Raw genomic sequence first — 25,515 nt, 5'->3', positions numbered from 1 at the left:
TCAGTCCTACCGGTATTTCCTGATGAGATAATGGCGTGTGAATGGAATCAGGAACGCTCCTTTCTTCGCAGGATGACAGCAAATCCTCAGAGAGTCCTCATGCAGCAGGATGACACCCGACTGTCCATACACCCAAAACAGGAGACGATCCAGGACAAAACAAGAATGCACAGGTAGAAAAACGGGAAGGCAAACAGACAGGCAACTCCAGATATGAAACACAAAAGACTTTTCTTCTCTGTAGAACTGGCCTCCTTTTAAATATCGCACCAGGCTCCTTGTCCCCAGGAGCCCCTGCACCCACAGCAGACGGCCAATCAGAGCCACTGCAGGGACTGCTGGGAGTTGAAGTTTCATTCCCCGTTAGCACTGCTACATCAGTGTGCAGTGATTTCAACATCTCCAGTCAGATTTCATCTGTCCTAGTAACATTAAAAACATGGAATCCTTAGACCAGCTTAGTGACTTCATCAACAGTGACGGAAGCCCCCACTTACCCACTGGACATGTTCAATGCTCCCTCTACATAGGAAGACATGTCCACTGGTTTGGGGAGTTCCTCAAAATGCTCATTCCACCACTCGACAATTACTCCTGAAGAGGTAAGCACCTTTCCAAACCTGCTTAGCAGAGTCTCACCAAGGTCACGCCTACCCCTTCTCAGGCATCAAACAGTTTGCCAGAATAGCTTTGAGGCCATCAGTAATCTTTCTCCATTCCTGATCTTTTGCTTTCACAACCCATTTTTGCAGCAGCCCTCTTAGGTCTTTGGTAAAGACTCACAAGACCCCTTACTATATAATAGAAAGATTTACAGAAGTGTAATGTGTACTAACCTCTGACAGCCAATATGAAACCCGGGAAGCTCAAAGTGAAGAATCAGATTAACAGCTGTGTGTAAAAAGTTTGACTAACCATGAATGATCAAACTATGGCTTCTTCTGTGTAATTCAGTGTAAATCAAGGTTCAAGCAGCACACAGATTGGTATTGAGATTGAACACATATTTTCACGCTGACCTTTCTTTTGCAAGGCTCCTGGCTTGGGACCAATCAACAGATCCCTCTTGCAACAACTTTTTTGCACATTCTTGCCAGATCTGCCTCCTCCTCTCTCTAGGCTTTCTTCCAGTAAATCATTACTGGAGTAAAGGTCTTCCTGGGTTTGGGCAACTATGGTGATAATGGCAAAAATCCCCATACTCTTTGGTCTAGAGAAGTGGTTCCCAAAATTTTTTCACTTGTGTACCCCTTGACATCCTAGTTACATAAAAGTTTCTAATTCATACTGTTGTTATCATTTAAAATGTACATGTTGTAACTGGAAGTAAATGGGCCAATAATGGGATTACTAAACAATGTAATAATAAGTTGAATAAATAGTGCATATGTTTTTACGTTAAAAAATTAAAAGTTACAATAAAAATGAGCATGTTTAATTTATGAATAAATGTATCAATAATTATAAAAACTTTTTTTTTTATAAAACACACAAAAATTGTTTGGTGCGATCCTTGAGTTTGTTTTGAGGCACATAGTTTTTTGAAATCAGGTTCAAGTGATGTATATACAGTCTCAATTCTGGACCTGCAGTCAGCTTACTAGCATATTTATTTTTTATAAAGGTTTAAGAAGAGAAAGCCCTCTGCACCAGTTCTGTATTTATAAATGGCAAGAGAAATGTAAGCTCCTTGTCGGTCAGCTATTCATATTCTCTGCTGATGTCTGCCCACAAACTAATAGGAATTTTCTTTTTTAATTCAGCTCTTAAAGTAGTATCAGTTGAAAGTTTGATCATCTCTTTTTCTCTGATTATCGGGCTGCTTATAAATATTCTTCTTCAAAGGAATTTTCAGTTCAGTTGTTCTCTAGTCCAGGCTTTAGGAAGTGTTTCTTGAAAGATGATTTTAGCCCATTCAAGTTTTCAGTTACTTTCTCGCTCATTTCCTGGGAGAGGTGCAGCTTATTCTCAGATAGGAAATTGTGCAAAGTTTCAAACACCTCAAGCTAGCCTTTTTTAATACATGGCTTCCAAAGATGTAATTTATTTTAATCATAGATTTCAATTTTGAAGATTGTTACTTAGATATTCTGGTGTGCCAAATTTAGTTTATCTTTAGGAAAGTATCTGGTTTTGCAATATCTGGTTGCAATAAAGTTTGCAAGGTTGTGAAGCCTATCACAGTCGTGTAACTAGAAAGCAAGTTGGAGAGGATGTTCATCAAAAATAAAAGCTGGACCTCATGCCTAAGTTCGAACAGCTGGGTAAGGACTTTCGTCCTTTTACTTCTATATGAAGAAACAGAGAGTAGAATGAAGAGTCATCATCTCTTCACACAATCCTTTGAAAAGCATTGAGTTTGTGGACGTTGACTTTTTAAAATTAGCCACTTTCCTAGCTTCATCAAGAATGACTTTTTATTCACCAGAAAGGTGCTTAGATGCAGGGTTTTGCATGTGGGTGCAGCAGTGGTTTCATGTTAAATTATCATCATGGCATGAACGTGAAGACAGGTGTAACAATCTGATGGAGCTTGCTTCCATCAGTACATGATATACAGTGCATCCGGAAAGTATTCACAGCGTATCACTTTTCCCACATTTTGTTATGTTACAGCCTTATTCCAAAATGGATTAAATTCATTTTTTTCCTCAGAATTCTACACACAACACCCCATAATGACAATGTGAAAAAAGTTTACTTGAGATTTTTGCAAATTTATTAAAAATAAAAAAATTGAGAAAGCACATGTACATAAGTATTCACAGCCTTTGCCATGAAACTCAAAATTGAGCTCAGGTGCATCCTGTTTCCCCTGATCATCCTTGAGATGTTTCTGCAGCTTAATTGGAGTCCACCTGTGGTAAATTCAGATGATTGGACATGATTTGGAAAGGCACACACCTGTCTATATAAGGTCCCACAGTTGACAGTTCATGTCAGAGCACAAACCAAGCATGAAGTCAGAGGAATTGTCTGTAGACCTCCGAGACAGGATTGTCTCGAGGCACAAATCTGGGGAAGGTCACAGAAAAATTTATGCTGCTTTGAAGGTCCCAATGAGCACAGTGGCCTCCATCATCCGTAAGTGGAAGAAGTTCGAAACCACCAGGACTTTTCCTAGAGCTGGCAGGCCATCTAAACTGAGCGATCAGGGGAGAAGGGCCTTAGTCAGGGAGGTGACCAAGAACCCGATGGTCACTCTGTCAGAGGTCCTCTGTGAAGAGAGGAGAACCTTCCAGAAGGACAACCATCTCTGCAGCAATCCACCAATCAGGCCTGTATGGTAGAATGGCCAGACGGAAGCCACTCCTTAGTAAAAGGCACATGGCAGCCCGCCTGGAGTTTGCCAAAAGGCACCTGAAGGACTCTCAGACCATGAGAAGGAAAATTCTCTGGTCTGATGAGACAAAGATTGAACTCTTTGGTGTGAATGCCAGGCGTCATGTTTGGAGGAAACCTGGCACCATCCCTACAGTGAAGCATGGTGGTGGCAGCATCATGCTGTGGGGATGTTTTTCAGCGGCAGGAACTGGGAGACTAGTCAGGATAAAGGGAAAGATGACTGCAGCAATGTACAGAGACATCCTGGATGAAAACCTGCTCCAGAGCGCTCTTGACCTCAGACTGGGGCGACGGTTCATCTTTCAGCAGGACAATGACCCTAAGCACACAGCCAAGATATCAAAGGAGTGGCTTCAGGACAACTCTGTGAATGTCCTTGAGTGGTCCAGCCAGAGCCCAGACTTGAATCCGATTGAAAATGGCTGTGCACCGACGCTTCCCATCCAACCTGATGGAGCTTGAGATGTCCTCAAAGAGGAATGGGCAAAACTGGCCAAGGATAGGTGTGCCAAGCTTGTGGCATCATATTCTAAAAGACTTGAGGCTGTAATTGCTGTCAAAGGTGCATCGACAAAGTATTGAGCAAAGGCTGTGAATACTTATGTACATGTGATTTCTCAGTTTTTTAAAACTTTTTTCACGTTGTCATTATGGGGTGTTGTGTGTAGAATTCTGAGGGAAAAAATGAATTTAATCCATTTTGGAATAATGCTGTAACATAACAAAATGTGGAAAAAGTGATGCACTGTGAATACTTTCTGGATGCACTGTACAACAATTAGACCAATTAATGTCCTTTTCTTTAAAATAACAGTGGATAGCATTAAAGATAGCTTTACCTCTTGTGTGTGCTGACAAAGGAGAACTTTTATACAAGAGGAAATTAAATTCTCAGCCATAGAGTGGTATTTACAACATTTAGCAATCAATAATTAATACGGTACAAGACTTCAATCGCATTTTCCTTCTTTGTTTACAGTCGGCACGTGCAATGTAACATTTTGATTTTTTGATAGGCGCTGAAAAAATATACTTTCCTTGTTTTTATAGCTGGTGTGTTTTGTTTGTAAATGCCTCAACAGTAAAGATGGTTTCATGCTACCAGTGAGTAATTCTTTCCCAAACATTAAACACTGGGGTTTAGGACAGTCCACATCTCATATAAACAAAAACTCAAACTTCATGTATTCATCCTATTTTCTCTTTTTACCATTATGTGGAACTGAAAATTCTTTTTTATTTGCTGTTCTACACCAAAGTGTTAGGTGTGCCCTGAGAAGTACTTGGCTGGTTTTCAATCACTGATCCATATGGGATGATGCACGAATTGAACAATTAATTGGATGGCAAAACTACCATGTATAGAAAAACCTGGAAGCAGTCACTGGTTCATTGTTCACTGCTCACTGGATTGCACCCAGGTCAATGCATGGGTTGTGCTGCCACTGGTTCTTGCCTTGTGCCAAATGCTTGTTCGGTTAGGCTCCAGTGACCTTGCATTCATTGTTCACTGCTCACTGGACTGATTGAACTGCTGGTTGAGCTGCTCACTTGAAAATACTCTAGTACTGGCATGATATTCTTGAAGCAGACGAGAGTAAGAGTTGAGATCATAGAATGCCTTGCCACTGAGTAAGTTCACCCTAGTGGCCTGGTCACCACACATTTTTGTGGGAGGGCCTCCCTACTACTCACTACAATAAGTAAGAAAGCAAGGTAAACATGGGCTTTTCTTAAGGAGAAATAAGGATGAAAACCCACACCGCTAATCGTCTTATTGGTGAATTAATTTCACAACATTTGACTATGTATGTTATTAGGCCTTTTCACAATTTTTTTCACATACCCCCAGGGTTAAGTGTACCCCAGATTAGGAGTAACTGATCTAGAGGGATTCTCTTATTTTGGCAAGTTATTTTAGGAGCACTGCAAAGAAGTTCCACTCCCTCTTCTCTCATACTAGGGGGCTCCGCCCCCTGCTCGCTTCGCTCGCCAACCCCTGGTGTTGGGAATGACAAAGAGCGTGATGTATGAATGAGATATGGAATAGTGTGACGGTGTAGATGATGCAAATAGAAAGCAAACAATAAAGTGTGTGGCACAGTGTAAAGGTTTATTTGAAAATTTCTTTGTACACGCCGTTTAAGTGTAAAAGGTAATTCCAGCTCAGAACTTGTAAGGTTATTTAAGATGGTTATTGTTGTGATCAGAGTCAAGTTTGTCAGAGCTTAGAAAGAGTTGTGTCTTTCCAGGAAGTAATGGAATGACTTGGGTATTTATGTTTTCCACATTAATATTTTTTGGACATAATATAGTGCGTTGTGTTAAAAGGGGCATTTGGTCTAATGAGATTGCTGTTTCAAATCTCTCTGTAACTAAGTCGTCGCAGATAAAGGCTTGAGGAATTGTAATAATATGTGGCTGAAGTCCATCTGTATTGGTGAGTGTACCATCTCTCAGTTGTAATAAGCAATTGTTATGATCTGGTTCTGGACATCGTATCTTTTTTACTAACTGTATCTTTTGAAAGCAATGCCAATTGTCTGCGTATTTTAAGGTGCACTGAACAATAGCTGAGTGCATGGCATCTGGAAAAATAGCTAATCACTGTCTAAAATCTCCTCCTCATAAAAGTACCTTTCCTCCAAATCGAATATTATTATTCATAAACGTTTGTTCATGCCATTGAACATTCATCAATAAACAACATTTTTTCAAGACGGATGTCACGTACAGTGCCACCGTTAATGTTCATAGTGGATTCCGATTTGTAGGATCTAATGTAGTTGATAAAGATTTCACTTTCAGGTACATCGTCAGTTATAAGCTTCTGTAGATATTCAGTATATGAATGTAAAGAAGGCAGTCTAATTTGACCCTTTTGACAACAACGTGTAAATGTATAACTTGTATTGCCAGTTGTTTCTTCAGGGAAGTGAACTGAATGACAATGATTGCAAATGACATTCATTAATCCGAATGAATTTTCCTGGTGTATGTTTTGCTTGTGCCGTTTGAGAGGCGCGTTGTTGCATGTGTAGTATTTGGGACGTGTTGTTTTGGAGCTGTAATCGATTTGCTGTGCTTTGTGAGAAGCCCGTTGTAGCCTTCGCTGCCATTAACGTATGTCTGAGACGGGAGGTGTTTCGTTTTGAATCCGTGCCTGTTGCGATGCAGCACTTTGATTGATAGTTTGCGTCATGTGGATCTAGGATGTAGATTTGTGCATATTAAATGAACTATTGTAGGATGTAATGCAGTTCATAAAGTTTTAACTTTTAGGTACATCGTTAGTTAGAAGCTTTAGTTGAGCTTTGCGTTTTTGGAGTCGAGTCATTTTTTCTTTTAGAAATATGGATAAGTAATAAGGAGTATTGCATCCATCCATCCATTTTCCAACCCGCTGAATCCGAACACAGGGTCACGGGGGTCTGCTGGAGCCAAACCCAGCCAACACAGGGCACAAGGCAGGGAACCAATCCTGGGCAGGGTGCCAACCCACCGCAGGACACACACAAACACACCCACACACCAAGCACACACTAGGGCCAATTTAGAATCGCCAATCCACCTAACCTGCATGTCTTTGGACTGTGGGAGGAAACCGGAGTACCCGGAGGAAACCCACGCAGACACGGGGAGAACATGCAAACTCCACGCAGGGAGGACCCGGGAAGCGAACCCAGGTCCCCAGATCTCCCAACTGCGAGGCAGCAGCGCTACCCACTGCGCCACCGTGCCGCCCAGGAGTATTGCACTCACTGTTAATATGGAGCCTTTTCTGTGGTTGAACGGTTAATAGTGCCTTATTGTAATGAGATCCACCTATGCTGCATAGCCGTCTATTTTGTTGTTTCTTTCGTGTTCGTGTGTTTGTTCCTGTTATCCTTTCCTTTTCGTTTTGTACCCGTGACCGTGTATTCATGACTTGTTTCTTTCTCAGCATGTGAAATATGGATAAGTAATAAGGAGGATCGCAGTCACTGTTAATATGTTTCCTTTTCTGCAGTTGAACGGTTAATAGTGCTTTATTGTAAGGAGATCCACCAATGCTGACACCTATGCTGTCTAGTGTGAAGGTGTTGATGTTCACTTTAGAATATGTGGCTTTGGGTGTCACTTCTTATGGATGTGTGTGTGGGGGGGTGGGGGGGGGGGGTTGAGGATTGTTGTCGCGCGAGCGTCTTCTTTCTTTTTGTGTTCCTGTGTCTTGTTGAATCCCCTGTTTGTGTGTGTCCCGTCCCTTGCTTGTAGGGTCTGTGGGGTGGTTTTGTGTTCTTTTTTTTGTGTTCCATGGGCTTGTTGAATCCCCCTCTTGGTGTGTGTCCCGTCCGGTGCCTGTAGGTGGGGGGGGGGTGCCTTGCTGTTGTGCGCGAGCCTCTTTTTTTTTTTTGGGTCTAGTCTCGTGTGCAATGTGTTTCGTGCTTTGCCTGCGTTTCCTCATTTCTCCATTTTTCCTGTGCTCACTCCTTTTTTCTGTGGTCTTGTCCGCCTCTCGCGGCCCCTCATTCGCCTCTCTCGCCCTCTTTTGACCGCCTTTCTCGGCTCCTCAGCCGACTCTCGCGGACTCTTTTTGCGCCTCTCGCGGACTCTTTTTGCGCCTGCGCAGTAAGTCTTTTTGCAGCTACGGCCCATTGCCGGATGTGCCTGCGTCCATCATCCGGTTTAGCATTCTCGGTTAGTAATATGGATACTGTACATAAGTATTTCTGGAGCAATTCCATCATGGCCAGCACTCTCTCTCTCCCAGCGTCATCATCCTCAGCACTTCTTTCATTTCTTATCTAGTAATATTTCTTAATTCATCCATTTCTCCTTCCACTCCTACTTGTATCCTACTCTCCACTTCTTGCAAAAGCGTAAACAATCTTGTCTTATTTTCAGATGTCTTGCCCAAGATAACAAAGGATGAAGATTTGTCAGTAACTGCCATCACCTCCCCAAACCTGGATACAGAATTGGTAAGATCCCACCATTTGCTCTTTGTTCCACTGTTTTGTTTTTTTTTTCTTTGTAAAGAATGTTGTATATATATATAGCCCTGAATGGTTCCTGTTGGGTTATAAATAGGTTTGAATAGTCTGGTAGGCTTGCTTTGGTTGGTGTTTCTGGAGAAATGATTTACACAGGGTGAGAAAAGGCCACTCAGAAGCTTCAGTGTTTTATCCTTCTCTCCAAACTGTTTTCTTGTCCTGTGAATAAAGTGTTAAGACCACACTCCCTCTATTTTTAAACCTCAGTGTGAATTCTACTATCAGAGATGTTTGATATTTAAATGGCGAGCAGTTCTGAAAAACTGTTACTGATGCTAATGTGGGGCTTTTAGATAGTGTTGAAGACAACCAGCTGAAGGAGAGGGAGACAACATAAGAATTGTAGTTGGTTGATAATGCATCATTCAGTTGTTAACTTCATGAAAGCAAAGAGACTTCCTTTTGTGTAACACCTTATTAATTCTAGTGGTATAGTGCAGTTCTAAATTTTCCATTTCTTGTCTGTTTGAGTATGGATGGTTAGGGTGATATGATTGTGCTGTAAGGTGAAGTTCCTATGGCTTGTCATATTTGTTTAGTTATTCATGCATTATTATTTTATTTTCCTTGCATATCAGAATCACAATATATTTATTGTCATTGTATGAAATACAATGAAATTGGGTGCAGTCCCTGCGGTGTCAAAATATTAATAAATATAATTACAAAAGGATAAGAAGAAATAAGGTAGAACACAAACATTCAACCTAAGACCTTAATTGCACATGAACACTATTGCACAAGATATCATCTATTGCACTGCTGCATTGGAGGTGATTAAGTGGCATTCAGTGCCCTAATACCAACAGGGTAGAAACTGTTATTCAGTCTATTATTGTTTGTTTTGATGCTCCTATATCTTTTGCCTGATGGCAACAGTTAGAACATGTCATGAGTGGGGTATGAGGAGTCTTTTAAGATATTTTCTGCTTTTCTGAGGCAGCAAGAGCTGTGCAGTTCACCTAGAGAGGGTAAAGAGCAGCCGATGATCTGCTGAGCAGTCTTTAAGATCCGCTGAAATGTTTTCCTCTGCGCTGTTGTGCAGCTGGAAAACCACAGCAGAGGCAGTAGCACAGGATACTCTCAATAGAGCAGCGATAGAAGGACACCAGCAGTTTTTGGGGATGTTATTTTTCCTGAGGACTCTCAGGAAATAAAGTCTCTACTGAGCCTTCTTCACCAGCTCAGCTGTGTTCACACCCCAGGACAGGTCTTCCATGATGTGGACTCCCAGGAAGCAGAAGTCTGACACCCTCTCCACACAGTCCCCTCCGATGTAGAGTGGTTTGATGTCCGTTTTCTTTTTCCTGAAGTCCACAATAAGCTCCATGGTCTTAATTGTGTTCAGGAGCAGGTTATTGTCAGTGCAGTTTGCTGTCAGCCACTCCACTTCGTCCCTGTAGGCGGACTCATCCTCCCCAGAGATGAGCCCCACCACAGTGGTGTCGTCTGCAAATTTGACGATGGTGTTGCTGTGGTGGGTGGTGGTGCAGTCATGTGTGTACAGCGTGAAGAGCAGGGTGCTCAGCACACAGCCCTGAGGAGAGCCGGTGCTGCTGGCCGAAGAGATGTGAGGGCTCACCCTAACCCTTTGTGTGCGGTCTGTCAGGAAGTCTTTAATCCATGTACAGGTGTAATACGGGAGTCCGAGGGCTAGCAGCTTGCACACCAATCTGTGAGGGAGGATGGTGTTAAAAGCAGAGCTAAAATCAATAAATAGGAGACGTGCGTAGCTACCCTGGTGCTCCAGATGGCACAGGGTAGCATGGAGAGCAGCATCAACAGCGTCCTCAGTAGACCTGTTAGCCCTGTAAGCAAATTGGTGTGCATCAAAGGTGGGAGGGATGAAGGATATGATATGACTCCGAACCAGTCTCTCAAAACACTACATCAACACCGGGGAAAGCGCTACTGGCCAATAGTCATTCAGGCAGGTTATGGGTGATTTTTTTGGTAAAGGGAGTAAGATGGAGGATTTCAGACAGGATGGAACTGAGGCCTGGGACAGTGACAGGTTAAAGATCTTTGTAAAGACTCCAGCCAGCTGCTCTGCACAGCTCCTCAACACACGTCCAGGGACACCATCGGGACCTGTTACCTTCATAGGATTGACAGCCTGGAACAAGCATCACACCTTGTGTTCCTCCACCCTAAGGGAGGGGGTGATGTTGTTGTGAACTGCTGCTGCGTGTGTAACAGCTGCCTCTGGTAGTTCCATCTCAAAGCGAGCAAAGAAGTGGTTCAGCTCCTCTGCCATTGAGACGTCACCTTCAGCAGCTCCATGGCTAGTCCTGTAGTTGGTGAAGTGCTGGACTCCTTGCCAAACTTGCCTGCTGTTATTACTGTCCAGGTGCTCCTCAATCCTTCTCCTGTAGTCCATCTTAGCCTTTCTGATACCTCTCTTCAGGTTGGACCGTGTCATGCTGTAGAGAGCCTTGTCACCGCACCTAAGGCAGTGTTCCTTTCCTTTAGCAGCCTCTGAACCTCTCTTGTCATCCAGGGCTTCTGGCTTGGATAGACACGGATACATTTCTCCACTGTGACAGTGTCAATGTAGGTTTTGATGTAACACAATACACTTTCGGTGTAGAGTTCCAGGTCTGGACTTTCAAAAATGTCCCAGTTAGTCCTCTTGAAGCAGTCCTGCAGCTGCAGAGAGGCGTTATCAGGCCAGGTTGTGATGGATCTTGTGGTGGTAAGAGCAGATTTGCGGAGAGGGGTGTATGCAGGAATCATCAGCAGTGACATGTGGTCAGACTGGGCCAGGTATGAAAACTGTTTAGCTCTGTAGCCCAGCTTGATGTTTGAGTAGACCTTGTCTAGTGTGTTGGCTCCTCTAGTAGCACACTTTACATGCTGGTGGAGTTTGGGGAGCACTGCTTTTAAATCCATGTGATTAAAGTCCCCTGTGATAATGAACACTGCATCAGGATAACGGCTCTGTTGGCTCCTAATGCTGCTGTATAAATGTCTCAGAGCCAAGTTAGCATTAGCAGCTGGTGGTATGTAAACAACAGTGATCATTACCACATTGAACTCCCGCGGTAAATAGATAGGTCTACATTTCACAGTCATGTACTCCAAGTCAGTGGAGCAATGGCTATCCACTATCACTGCATCCGTGCATCAGTTATTATTGATATACACACACACACCCTCCTCTGCTGTTACCGGAGTCTCTAGTCCTGTCGTAGCGCTGCGATGTATAGCCTGTTAGCTCAATAGCCGAGTCCGGTATGCATGAATGAAGCCAGGTTTCCGTGAACACAAACAAGCTATAGTCCTTGATCATGCAGTCTGATGCAACCTGAAGCCTCAGTTCATCCATCTTGTTGACAATAGATCTGGCGTTAGCGAGGAAAAGGCTTGGAAGCGGAGGTTTGTGAGGCAGTCTCCGTAGTCTAGCTAGTGCGCCGGCCCTGCATCCTCACTTCTGCTTCCTCTCTCTGCGCCACCTTCATCGACGGCCTCCAGGGATGGTAATCCACGGGGAGCCGGGTGTCCTGGCTATATCCACCAGAACGCTGTGTGAGTGAATGAATTCCGCCAAAAAAACACTGCCCTCACAGCAGACTCCGATCTTAAGAAGATCGTCTCGGTTGTAGTATATGTTTGCCCAACAGGATGTAGAACAAACTAAAATCAACATACAAAACACAACTCTGAAAGGGAGAGCACCGAGCCGCTGCAACTATGTGCACCGCCATGTTTTTTTTTTTTTTTTATTTCTATATATATGCTTGGCAGTGGTAGGTGTCTTTTTGGACAAGGAGCACAATTTCCATATCAGGAATAGCCCTTGGAGATTATAAAAACATTGTTATCTAGAGATAGTCAGATTAATTTCTGTCCATAGATAGATAGATAGAGCACTAAGTCTGTAGCCACATTTCTTGATGGAGGTTGTCTCTGTCTCTCTCTCTCTCTCTCTCTCCCTCTCCCACCACAACATGCACTTTGAGATGCACCTACTACCTGGTCGATATATCCTACGGGACAGAATCATTAGATGAAATTTGGTTAATTTCTGTGATTAAGGGTCACAACTGTAATTAATAGGAACAAAGACTTTATCTCATAGTTGAAGCACAGACTGAACATGAATAATACAGATACTGCCAGGGCTATGTAACTCTTTATCCTAGCACATCGATTTGAGGCCTTATGGGAGTTAGTCAGTCCAATCTACATATGCTCTGTTCATTAAAAAAGTATATGACCATGTAATAGAGGTAACTACTGTATTCCTGTTCCTGAGTTTCATGGGAAAAATATCAAGGCACAACCAAAGTGTAAGGAGTAACCAGTTTGTACAAGTGTATCTGAGGGTTGCATCTTTGCTTTTTGTTGGTGATGGTACTCTCGTAGCTGCATCACAATGTGATCTCAGGTTCACATCAGAGTATGATGCATTTTGTTCATATGTGGTAGATTGATTCAGCAGTTTTGAAAATATTATACCTGACTGTCAGAATGAAGCTTTTTGAGTGCAGGGGAGTGCCATACCAATGAGTATAATAGTGCAAGCATCTAAAAGGGGAGTTGCAGGGTTCACTTTTCAGAATACAGTGGGGAGCTTGACAATGCATCTTGACCTCAGAGTATAATTATTTTTACTGTAGGACATGAGAATTCCATTGAGGTGATATTGTCATGCTATTAAGATGTTCCATGGGTTTTTCCCACAGGAAATGTAGCAGGCATGACCATCTTGAGAAAATATCCAGAGCTCTAAACACTAAAATAGTATTTTTACAGGAGATCCACATATTGAGCAAGGATCAGTTCCGGCTGCAAAAAGACTGGACAGGCCAAATGTTCCATTCCAGCTTTACAAAAAAAGGTGTGGGAATTCTCATACATAGAACAGTCTTATTTGTAGTATCAGATGTTGTATCTGATCCTGAAGGGAGATACATTATTGTTATGGGTGATTTATTTAATTGTAAAGTGATTTTAATAAATGTTTACGCACCCAATGTGGACGATAGGGAATTCATCCAAAATGTTTTTACATCCATTCCCAATGTGAACACTCATAAAATTATAATGGCTGGGGATTTTAATTGTGATTTAAATCCAGACCTAGATACAGTGCATCCGGAAAGTATTCACAGCGCATCAGTTTTTCCACATTTTGTTATGTTACAGCCTTATTCCAAAATGGATTAAATTCATTTTTTCCTCAGAATTCTACACACAACAACCCATAATGACAACATGAAAAAAGTTTACTTGAGGTTTTTGCAAATTTATTAAAAATAAAAAAATTGAGAAAGCACATGTACATAAGTATTCACAGCCTTTGCCATGAAGCTCAAAATTGAGCTCAGGTGCATCCTGTTTCCCCTGATCATCCTTGAGATGTTTCTGCAGCTTAACTGGAGTCCACCTGTGGTAAATTCAGTTGATTGGACATGATTTGGAAAGGCACACACTTGTCTATATAAGGTCCCACAGTTGACAGTTCATGTCAGAGCACAAACCAAGCATGAAGTCAGAGGAATTGTCTGTAGACCTCTGAGACAGGATTGTCTCAAGGCACAAATCTGGGGAAGGTTACAGAAAAATGTCTGCTGCTTTGAAGGACCCAATGAGCACAGTGGGCTCCATCATCCGTAAGTGGAAGAAGTTCGAAACCACCAGGACTCTTCCTAGAGCTGGCCGGCCATCTAAACTGAGTGATCGGGGGAGAAGGGCCTAAGTCAGGGAGGTGACCAAGAACCTGATGGTCACTCTGTCAGAGCTCCAGAGGTCCTCTGTGGATAGAGGAGAACCTTCCAGAAGGACAACCATCTCTGCAGCAATCCACCAATCAGGCCTGTATGGTAGAGTGGCCAGACGGAAGCCACTCCTTAGTAAAAGGCACATGGCAGCCCGCCTCAAGTTTGCCAAAAGGCACTTGAAGGACTCTCAGACCATGAGAAACAAAATTCTCTGGTCTGATGAGACAAAGATTGAACTCTTTGGTGTGAATGCCAGGCGTCACATTTGGAGGAAACCTGGCACCATCCCTACAGTGAAGTATGGTGGTGGCAGCGTCATGCTGTGGGGATGTTTTTCAGCGGCAGGGACTGGGAGACTAGTCAGGATAAAGGGAAAGATGACTGCAGCAATGTACAGAGACATCCTGGATGAAAACCTGCTCCAGAGCGCTCTTGACCTCAGACTGGGGCGACGGTTCATCTTTCAGCAGGACAACGACCCTAAGCACACAGCCAAGATATCAAAGGAGTTGCTTCAGGACAACTCTGTGAATGTCCTTGAGTGGCCCAGACTTGAATCCGATTGAACATCTCTGGAGAGATCTTAAAATGGCTGTGCACCGACGCTTCCCATCCAACCTGATGGAGCTTGAGAGGTGCTGCAAACAGGAATGGGCGAATCTGGCCAAGGATAGGTGTGCCAAGCTTGTGGCATCATATTCAAAAAGACTTGAGGCTGTAATTGCTGCCAAAGGTGCATCGACAAAGTATTGAGCAAAGGCTGTGAATACTTATGTACATGTGATTTCACAGTTTTTTTATTTTTAATAAATTTGCAAAAATCTCAGGTAAACTTTTTTCACGTTGTCATTAATGGGGTGTTGTGTGTAGAATTCTGAGGAAAAAAGTGAATTTAATCCATTTTGGAATAAGGCTGTAACATAGCAAAATATGGAAAAAGTGATGCGCTGTGAATACTTTCTGGATGCACTGTAGGTCTCCTGCCACAGGGACAATGACATCAAACACTGCAAAGACAATTACACAGTTTGTAACTGACCACAACTTATCAGACCCAAATTCAAGAACATATTCATTCTACTCACCAGTGCATCATTGCTACTCAAGTATTTTTTTTGTAGATAACCATTTCTTACCTACGATTAAATCCTGCAAGTACGGCGCTATTGTTATTTCCGACCATGCCCCTCTGATCCTGGAGATAAAATCATTATGCCCCACAAACTCATCTCGCAGGTGGTGTCTTAACCCACTTTTATTAGCAGACTAGCAAAATACCCGCGCTTCGCAGCGGAGAAGTAGTGTGTTAAAGAGGTTATGTAAACATATATATACATAAACATATATACTTATATATACATATCTACATATACACATATCTACATATATACATATACACATCCACATATATATATATACATATATCAACATATATATACACATACATATACACACATACATACAGTGGTGTGAAAAAGTATTTGCCCCCTTCCTGATTTCTTATTCTTTTGCATGTTTGTCACACAAAATGTTTCTGATCATCAAACACATTTAACCATTAGTCAAATATAACACAAGTAAACACAAAATGCAGTTTTTAAATGATGGTTTTTATTATTTAGGGAGAAAAAAAATCCAAACCTACATGGCCCTGTGTGAAAAAGTAATTGCCCCCTTGTTAAAAAATAATCTAACTGTGGTGTATCACACCTGAGTTCAATTTCCGTAGCCACCCCCAGGCCTGATTACTGCCACACCTGTTTCAATCAAGAAATCACTTAAATAGGAGCTGCCTGACACAGAGAAGTAGACCAAAAGCACCTCAAAAAGCTAGACATCATGCCAAGATCCAAAGAAATTCAGGAACAAATGAGAACAGAAGTAATTGAGATCTATCAGTCTGGTAAAGGTTATAAAGCCATTTCTAAAGCTTTGGGACTCCAGCGAACCACAGTGAGAGCCATTATCCACAAATGGCAAAAAACATGGAACAGTGGTGAACCTTCCCAGGAGTGGCCGGCCGACCAAAATTACCCCAAGAGCGCAGAGACGACTTATCCGAGAGGTCACAAAAGACCCCAGGACAACGTCTAAAGAACTGCAGGCCTCACTTGCCTCAATTAAGGTCAGTGTTCACGACTCCACCATAAGAAAGAGACTGGGCAAAAACGGCCTGCATGGCAGATTTCCAAGACGCAAACCACTGTTAAGCAAAAAGAACATTAGGGCTCGTCTCAATTTTGCTAAGAAACATCTCAATGATTGCCAAGACTTTTGGGAAAATACCTTGTGGACTGATGAGTCAAAAGTTGAACTTTTTGGAAGGCAAATGTCCAGTTACATCTGGCGTAAAAGGAACACAGCATTTCAGAAAAAGAACATCATACCAACAGTAAAATATGGTGGTGGTAGTGTGATGGTCTGGGGTTGTTTTGCTGCTTCAGGACCTGGAAGGCTTGCTGTGATAGATGGAACCATGAATTCTACTGTCTACCAAAAAATCCTGAAGGAGAATGTCCGGCCATCTGTTCGTCAACTCAAGCCGAAGCGATCTTGGGTGCTGCAACAGGACAATGACCCAAAACACACCAGCAAATCCACCTCTGAATGGCTGAAGAAAAACAAAATGAAGACTTTGGAGTGGCCTAGTCAAAGTCCTGACCTGAATTCAATTGAGATTATATGGCATGACCTTAAAAAGGCGGTTCATGCTAGAAAACTCTCAAATAAAGCTGAATTACAACAATTTTGCAAAGATGAGTGGGCCAAAATTCCTCCAGAGCGCTGTAAAAGACTCATTGCAAGTTATCACAAACGCTTGATTGCAGTTATTGCTGCTAAGGGTGGCCCAACCAGTTATTAGGTTCAGGGGGCAATTATTTTTTCACACAGGGCCATGTAGGTTTGGATTTTTTTTTCTCCCTAAATAATAAAAACCACCATTTACAAACTGCATTTTGTGTTTACTTGTGTTATACAGTGGTGTGAAAAACTATTTGCCCCCTTCCTGATTTCTTATTCTTTTGCATGTTTGTCACACAAAATGTTTCTGATCATCAAACACATTTAACCATTAGTCAAATATAACACAAGTAAACACAAAATGCAGTTTGTAAATGGTGGTTTTTATTATTTAGGGAGAAAAAAAAATCCAAACCTACATGGCCCTGTGTGAAAAAGTAATTGCCCCCCTGAACCTAATAACTGGTTGGGCCACCCTTAGCAGCAATAACTGCAATCAAGCGTTTGCGATAACTTGCAATGAGTCTTTTACAGCGCTCTGGAGGAATTTTGGCCCACTCATCTTTGCAAAATTGTTGTAATTCAGCTTTATTTGAGGGTTTTCTAGCATGAACCGCCTTTTTAAGGTCATGCCATAGCATCTCAATTGGATTCAGGTCAGGACTTTGACTAGGCCACTCCAAAGTCTTCATTTTGTTTTTCTTCAGCCATTCAGAGGTGGATTTGCTGGTGTGTTTTGGGTCATTGTCCTGTTGCAGCACCCAATATCGCTTCAGCTTGAGTTGACGAACAGATGGCCGGACATTCTCCTTCAGGATTTTTTGGTAGACAGTAGAATTCATGGTTCCATCTATCACAGCAAGCCTTCCAGGTCCGAAAGCAGCAAAACAACCCCAGACCATCACACTACCACCACCATATTTTACTGTTGGTATGATGTTCTTTTTCTGAAATGCTGTGTTCCTTTTACGCCACATGTAACAGGACATTTGCCTTCCAAAAAGTTCAACTTTTGTCTCATCAGTCCACAAGGTATTTTCCCAAAAGTCTTGGCAATCATTGAGATGTTTCTTAGCAAAATTGAGACGAGCCCTAATGTTCTTTTTGCTTAACAGTGGTTTGCGTCTTGGAAATCTGCCATGCAGGCCGTTTTTGCCCAGTCTCTTTCTTATGGTGGAGTCGTGAACACTGACCTTAATTGAGGCAAGTGAGGCCTGCAGTTCTTTAGACGTTGTCCTGGGGTCTTTTGTGACCTCTCGGATGAGTCGTCTCTGCGCTCTTGGGGTAATTTTGGTCGGCCGGCCACTCCTGGGAAGGTTCAACCACTGTTCCATGTTTTTGCCATTTGTGGATAATGGCTCTCACTGTGGTTCGCTGGAGTCCCAAAGCTTTAGAAATGGCTTTATAACCTTTACCAGACTGATAGATCTCAATTACTTCTGTTCTCATTTGTTCCTGAATTTTTTTGGATCTTGGCATGATGTCTAGCTTTTGAGGTGCTTTTGGTGTACTTCTCTGTGTCAGGCAGCTCGTATTTAAGTGATTTCTTGATTGAAACAGGTGTGGCAGTAATCAGGCCTGGGGGTGGCTACGGAAATTGAACTCAGGTGTGATACACCACAGTTAGGTTATTTTTTAACAAGGGGGCGATTACTTTTTCACACAGGGCCATGTAGGTTAGGATTTTTTTTCTCCCTAAATAATCAAAAACACCATTTACAAACTGCATTTTGTGTTTACTTGTGTTATATTTGACTAATGGTTAAATGTGTTTGATGATCAGAAACATTTTGTGTGACAAACATGCAAAAGAATAAGAAATCAGGAAGGGGGCAAATAGTTTTTCACACCACTGTATTTGACTAATGGTTAAATGTGTTTGAAGATCAGAAACATTTTGTGTGACAAACATGCAAAAGAATAAGAAATCAGGAAGGGGGCAAATAGTTTTTCACACCACTGTACATACACACACACACATATACATATATATATATATATATATATATATATATATATATATATATATAATATAAACATACAGACACATATATATACATATTTACATATCTACATATATATACACATATATACATAAATACATACATACACATATATCTCTATCTATCTATCTATCTATCTATCTATCTATCTATCTATCTATCTATCTATCTATCTATCTATCTATCTATCTATCTATCTATCTATCTATCTATCTATCTATCTATCTATCTATCTACATCCCCGTGCGCGGCAAAGTACTGCTTTTAGCACGTCATATAAGTGTCTTCCTTTTTCGTTGATTTGCCAACGGAAGCAGCCTTTTTATTTAATCCTGTTTTTACGATTGTTCTGTTTGTATATGACGTTGTCAGTTCAGCACTCCGGTTGTAATATGACCAAGCTGTGCAAGCACACTCTTGAGAATGCAACGTATAGTTGTACAGGAGAAAAGCAATCTTGCCTGAAATCAATGGCAACCTTTTGTAGGTCTATGAACTTAATTTAAACTTTAGGTTTACACGGTGCTTTCTTTCCGAAGTACCTGCACTCATGAATATGTCTGTATGCGTCAGTCGCTCAAATCCCCGCGGTTCGCACCGGCGAAGTTCTGCTTTTAAATTTTTATTAAGAAGAAAAGAAAACCTTTTTAAATTGAGGGAAAATATACCAATAACAGTTTGTTAAGGATCTGTTTTTTTTGTGAAGCTGCCTTCACTCGAGTGATCACTTCGAGCTTTAAGCCTGAGAAATCACCCCGTAAATGCACACGTTTAATTGCACATCTATCTATCTATCTATCTATCTATCTATCTATCTATCTATCTATCTATCTATCTATCTATCTATCTATCTATCTATCTATCTATCTATCTATCTATCTATCTATCTATCTATCTATCTATCTACATCCCCATGCTTTGCAGCGGCGAAGTACTGCTTTTAAATTTTTATTAAGAAAAAAACCTTTTTAAATTGAGTGAAAATATACTAATAACAATTTGTTAAGGATCTGTTTTTTTGTGAAACTGACTTCACACAGCCTCTCCGCTGTTTTATAAACGAACGTCATATAAGGTCTTCCTTTTTCGTTGCTTTGCCAACGGAAGCAGCCTTTTTTATTTAATCCTGTTTCTACGATTGTTCTGTTTGTATATGACATTGTCAGTTCAGCACTCCGGTTGTAATATGACCAAGCCCATGCAAGCACACTCTTGAGAATGCAACGTATAGTTGTACAGGAGAAAAGCAATCTTGCCTGAAATCAATGGCAACCTTTTGTAGGTCTATGAACTTAATTTAAACTTTAGGTTTACACGGTGCTTTCTTTCCGAAGTACCTGCACTCATGAATATGTCTGTATGCGTCAGTCGCTCAAATCCCCGCGGTTCGCACCGGCGAAGTTCTGCTTTTAAATTTTTATTAAGAAGAAAAGAAAACCTTTTAAAATTGAGGGAAAATATACCAATAACAGTTTGTTAAGGATCTGTTTTTTTTGTGAAGCTACCTTCACTCGAGCGATCACTTCAAGCTTTAAGCCTGAGAAATCACCCCGTAAATGCACACGTTTAATTGCACATCTGTTAATATGTATGCTTACAAAGTATTAAAAGACACTCAACAATTACACAGTATTAAAAGACACTCAACAATTAATGTCATTTACCTTCGTTCCTGCGTTTGACTCGTGCTGTAAATCTCTTCCTTGTTTTCAGTTCACGTGATTACGTAGGAGGCGTAATACGTGATGACGCGGTACATGACTCCGCCTCCTCCATTAGAGTATATGGACAAAAAAACAGGTTCCAGTTATGACCATCACGCGTAGAATTTCGAAATGAAACCTGCCTAACTTTTGTAAGTATGCTGTAAGGAATGAGCCTGCCAAATTTCAGCCTTCTACCTACACGGGATGTTGGAGAATTAGTGATGAGTCAGTCAGTCAGTCAGTGAGTCAGTGAGGGCTTTGCCTTTTATTAGTATAGACTAGCAAAATACCCGCGCTTCGCAGCGGAGAAGTACTGTGTTAAAGAGGTTATGAAAAAAAAAGGAAACATTTTTAGATAGATAGATAGATAGATAGATACTTTATTAATCCCAATGGGAAATTCACATTTTAAAAATAACGTAACATGATTGTCAATGTAATTGTGTTGTCATTGTTATAAGTGTTGCTGTCTTATATATATAGCAAAATACCCGCGCTTCGCAGCGGAGAAGTAGTGTGTTAAAGAGGTTATGAAAAAGAAAAGGAAACATTTTAAAAATAACGTAACATGATTGTCAATGTAATTGTGTTGTCATTGTTATGAGTGTTGCTGTCTTTTATATATATAATATACACACACACACACACATAAACATATATATACATATACATATATACATATATATACATATACACATATCTACATATATATATATATACATATACACATCCACATATATATAGATAAATATACACACATATCAACATATATATATATACACATACATAAACACACACATACATACATACACACATACATACACACACACACACATATATACACAGACACATATACATAAATATTTACATATCTACATATATACACATCTACATATATATACACATCTATATACATATCTACATATATATATATATATATATATATATATATCTAGACATACATACATACATAGATTGACACATATATATATACATATCTACATATATATATATATATATATGTAATTGTGTTGTCATTGTTATGAGTGTTGCTGTCATATATATATATATATATATATAGCAAAATACCCGCGCTTCACAGCGGAGAAGTAGTGTGTTAAAGAGATTATGTAAACATATATATATACATATACATATATACCTTTATATACATATCTACATATACACATATGTACATATAGCAAAATACCCGCGCTTCGCAGCGGAGAAGTAGTGTGTTAAAGAGGTTATGTAACCATATATATACATAAACATATATACATATCTACATATACACATATCTACATATACATATATATATATACATTGTAGCAGTAGATGCTCGTGTCCACCTCTCGAACCCTCAGGTACCACTCTTGAGACCAGGTGAAAGTACAATAACTATTATTTTTATTATTGTACAGTGCACAAAGCACTCCACACACCACACTCATATATTCAATCAACTCTTCTCTAATCAACACCAATACAATCCTCCACTCCCAGACACGTCGCCACCCTACCTCCCAGCTCAGCTCAGTGTCTGGGCTTACCCAGAGTCCTTTTATAGCCCCTGACCCGGAAGTGGCTCCAAGCCAAACCCACAAGTCCGTTTTCCTTCCGGGTCAGGGCAAAGTCCTTTTTCTTCATCCCGGGAGCACTGTCGCTACCCGATCTGCGTGCCTACCAGATTTGCGCGCGCAGGCGTATTGAAAGCCTAGCATGCCGTAAAGTGTTCACGCATGCGTTAAACAGATTGGGCAGCACCGTAAAGTGAGCGATGACGTTTTCGTTCAATACGTATGCAATAACACACTCCGCATGCGCTTAATAATAAAAAAAAAATATATACTAAACATTTCGCTTTTCGGCACGGATCGCTCTCAACTGCGCATGTCGATACACAACGGGCAGTACAGTATTTTCGTTGAAATGCCGTAGTAGTTGACCATAATGATAATATTATTAAATATTCATTGTACGTTCTGTTTTCACGGCTGAATTAAGCTTGTCATACTCCTCGTTATACACGTTGTTTATCACTGAGATCACTTCGTTTAGTTTACATAGCACTTCTTTTTTCAGTCCCCATTGTACAAAGTATTTAACCATTGTATGTTATTATAGTCTACATATAAAAAATAAATGACAGTTTTAAAAATAGATGTATTCAAGTACTTTATTGACATTGAGTAACGCAACGAAATTACTCGTGTCAACTTCACGTTGCATTTAAATTCCACTGTCAAACAGTTACGATATATAATAATACAATAAATAAATAATGAACTAAAAACTGAGTAATCATACAAAATATGTTCAAAATATTGGCAAGATGCCATATATAATGTTAAAGTAACCAGGATGGATTATTATTGCATAAATGCACAGCAGTATAGATTACACATTACCTACATTAATTGTACATGATCAATGAAAACGATTTCAGATTGAGGAGATATATACGAGTTCAATAAGTTTATTGCAGCTGGAAAAAAGTTTTTTTTTTTTGTCCATTTGTAGCATACAGATTGATAATAATAATAATTCTTTGCATTTATATATCTGAAATGCCTGCCAGATGGGAGAAGCTTAAACAGGTTCTGTCCAAGATGAGTGTTCTCCTTGATGATGTGTTCAGCTCTTCTTACACAGGGAATCTTGTATCGATGATCAAGTGATGGCAGTTCAGTTCCATTGAACGTCTTGTGATGTTTTTATGATCCACTACAGGGCTTTTTTGGCAGGTTTGGTGCAGCTGTTGTACCAGGCTGTCATGCAGTTAGTCAAAACAAGTGTGTATATATGTAAAAATGAACTGTTGATGCACTTTTCATCCCTGGAAAAACTCTTTAAAAATAACTTTACATATTATTATTAATGAAATACACATGTCATAGGGCATCATGGTTTACAAAATTTTGTTGCGGTGATACTAGTGGATTGCATAAACAGTCTTTTTAAAGAAAAAGAAATCTTCATTTCATGTCTAACCCACATAAAGCACAACCCCAGCACCATCTTCTGTGATACTATTGCTCGTCTTGTACTCAAATTTAAATGGCTTTTATTCACCCATATAGTGTCTTAAATGTGAGTTAATAACTGAATAATGAAAAAGGAAACACTTTTCATGCAAATTTTATTGAATAAATGTTATGAGAACAACAAAAGTGAACAATGTGAGAACAATGCACCTAAAAAAAACATTTGTCAAATGTACAAAAAAACCCAAAGAAGTAAAAAAAATCACCACATAGCTTTAACATATTTTACCCAGAGCACAGAAAATTTAAAGTTACATTGTTTTGCTATTTTGATTATTAAAATTATTCCACAGATAACTTCTAACATATTTTAATACTAATAAAGCCCAAACTGCTAAACTGCTTAACAAATATATATAACTTTACCAAAACGAAAAAATATATATACAATTTAAAAGTACACAAGAGGAAAATTGAAAGGTCCTTCTCCTTAACTATATCTGGATGATCAGATGGCCCTGTTGAAGAACACATAAAGGTCCAGTTGGTCAGGATGATTGACAAAACAACGTCTCAGGTCACAAGGTCACAGCCTCCCCAGGCCCCTGTGCACATTCTCACCAAGCATACTGTTGTGGTGTTAATGCAATTGCAGCTCCACTTCAAGAGGGTCTTCAGAAATCTTCTCTCTTCAGCACCACAGTCAGTTGCACAAGACTTGACCAGGGTGCATGGCAAAGGGCATCACTGGACAAAAAAAAGAAAAACAGCAAAAAAAAAAAAAAAAAAAATGGTTATTATCTGGTGTAAATCTTTCAGTGTATGCAGTTCCATTCATAAACCAGAAGTAAATCATAAACTGATAGAAGTGGGAATTAAGCAGAGGTGAAGTTTAAAAATTGAGTTTTAAAAGTATTTGAAAGGTTTTTCATTTATAGCCGGCATTCTATATTTTTGGTGTACATGTGCAAGCTGCTTCACCAGTTCTTTCATAAGCAAATTAGTGGTTGTGGATTAAAGATTACACTGAGGAGTGTTGGGGGAGAGACAGTACCAAATACAGGAAGGGACTAAATTGTTCAGAGCTTTTTATGTAATGAATAGTATAGTACTTTAAAATCAATTGTGAAGGACACAGCCATCCAGTTTATTAAAGCTAAGGTCAAGTAAATGAGCTTGGAATATGGAGAAAAACAAAATGTAAACAAAACAAGATCCATTACCCCAGAATACTTGGCAATGACACAGTAGATTCAGACCCAAGACTCAAATGAAGGATTCTGGAAGCACTGGGCAGTAGCATCATCTTCTATTCCAACAGATATCACAGCATTCTCTCCTTCTTTAATTGCTGCCCTATCTTTCAGTTAAATTCTTCCACTTCACTAAGGCAAGTAAAATATAAAAATAATAAACAAGAAATATTTAAACGCTTACTTCAAACATTCATAGACTTGACTTTTACCTGATACGGTATTCTGGGCCACCAAGAAATAAGTCTTCTGCCTCCTGTCCCGATACACCCTGTTGAGCAGCCAGGGCATGGATGATGGACTATCCAAAATTAAGAAAGAACAGAATTCAAAAGTTGCTTGCATGTAACTGAAATATGACCACATCACATTATAAGTGAAGGCATACACCAATTACCCAGTAACAAAGCATAATACCCCTAAGAATGTGTGCTTTATTTTGCAAATGAATCAGTCTGGTTTTGTTTCTATTGAAACTCATACAATGAGAAAAACACAACAGTTACTGGGATTGCGAGGATTCACACACACACACTAAAATATTGTGGTCTAATGTTGGGGAGTTGCATAAGAAAAAACACATTTTAACATTCGTTAGTGGATACCAATTTACTTCTCTCTTTAAAAGAATTGTAAAATTTAGACACCTGATCTGAGATACATCTAGGCAGGTCAGATTTTCATATTCCCAAAAAGAGAAAACCTACTAATCCATTAATC

The 25,515-nt window shown here is 40.2% G+C and overlaps 1 protein-coding gene across 3 annotated transcripts in view; it reads left to right on the top strand.

Moving 5' to 3' along the window:
- bbs9 (Bardet-Biedl syndrome 9) overlaps positions 1-25,515 on the top strand; it is a 425,985-nt gene that overhangs the window by 244,267 nt on the left and 156,203 nt on the right. For all 3 annotated transcript variants that reach the window (XM_051935893.1, XM_051935892.1, XM_051935891.1), the window contains exon 11: positions 8,230-8,306. In XM_051935893.1, coding sequence (XP_051791853.1) covers positions 8,230-8,306 — 77 coding nt within the window. The remainder of the gene's footprint in view (positions 1-8,229; positions 8,307-25,515) is intronic.

This window comes from Erpetoichthys calabaricus, chromosome 13 (genome assembly GCF_900747795.2).
Source record: "Erpetoichthys calabaricus chromosome 13, fErpCal1.3, whole genome shotgun sequence".
In the NCBI taxonomy this organism is placed as follows: domain Eukaryota; kingdom Metazoa; phylum Chordata; class Cladistia; order Polypteriformes; family Polypteridae; genus Erpetoichthys; species Erpetoichthys calabaricus.
This window is presented reverse-complemented; position numbering and strand designations above follow the sequence as displayed.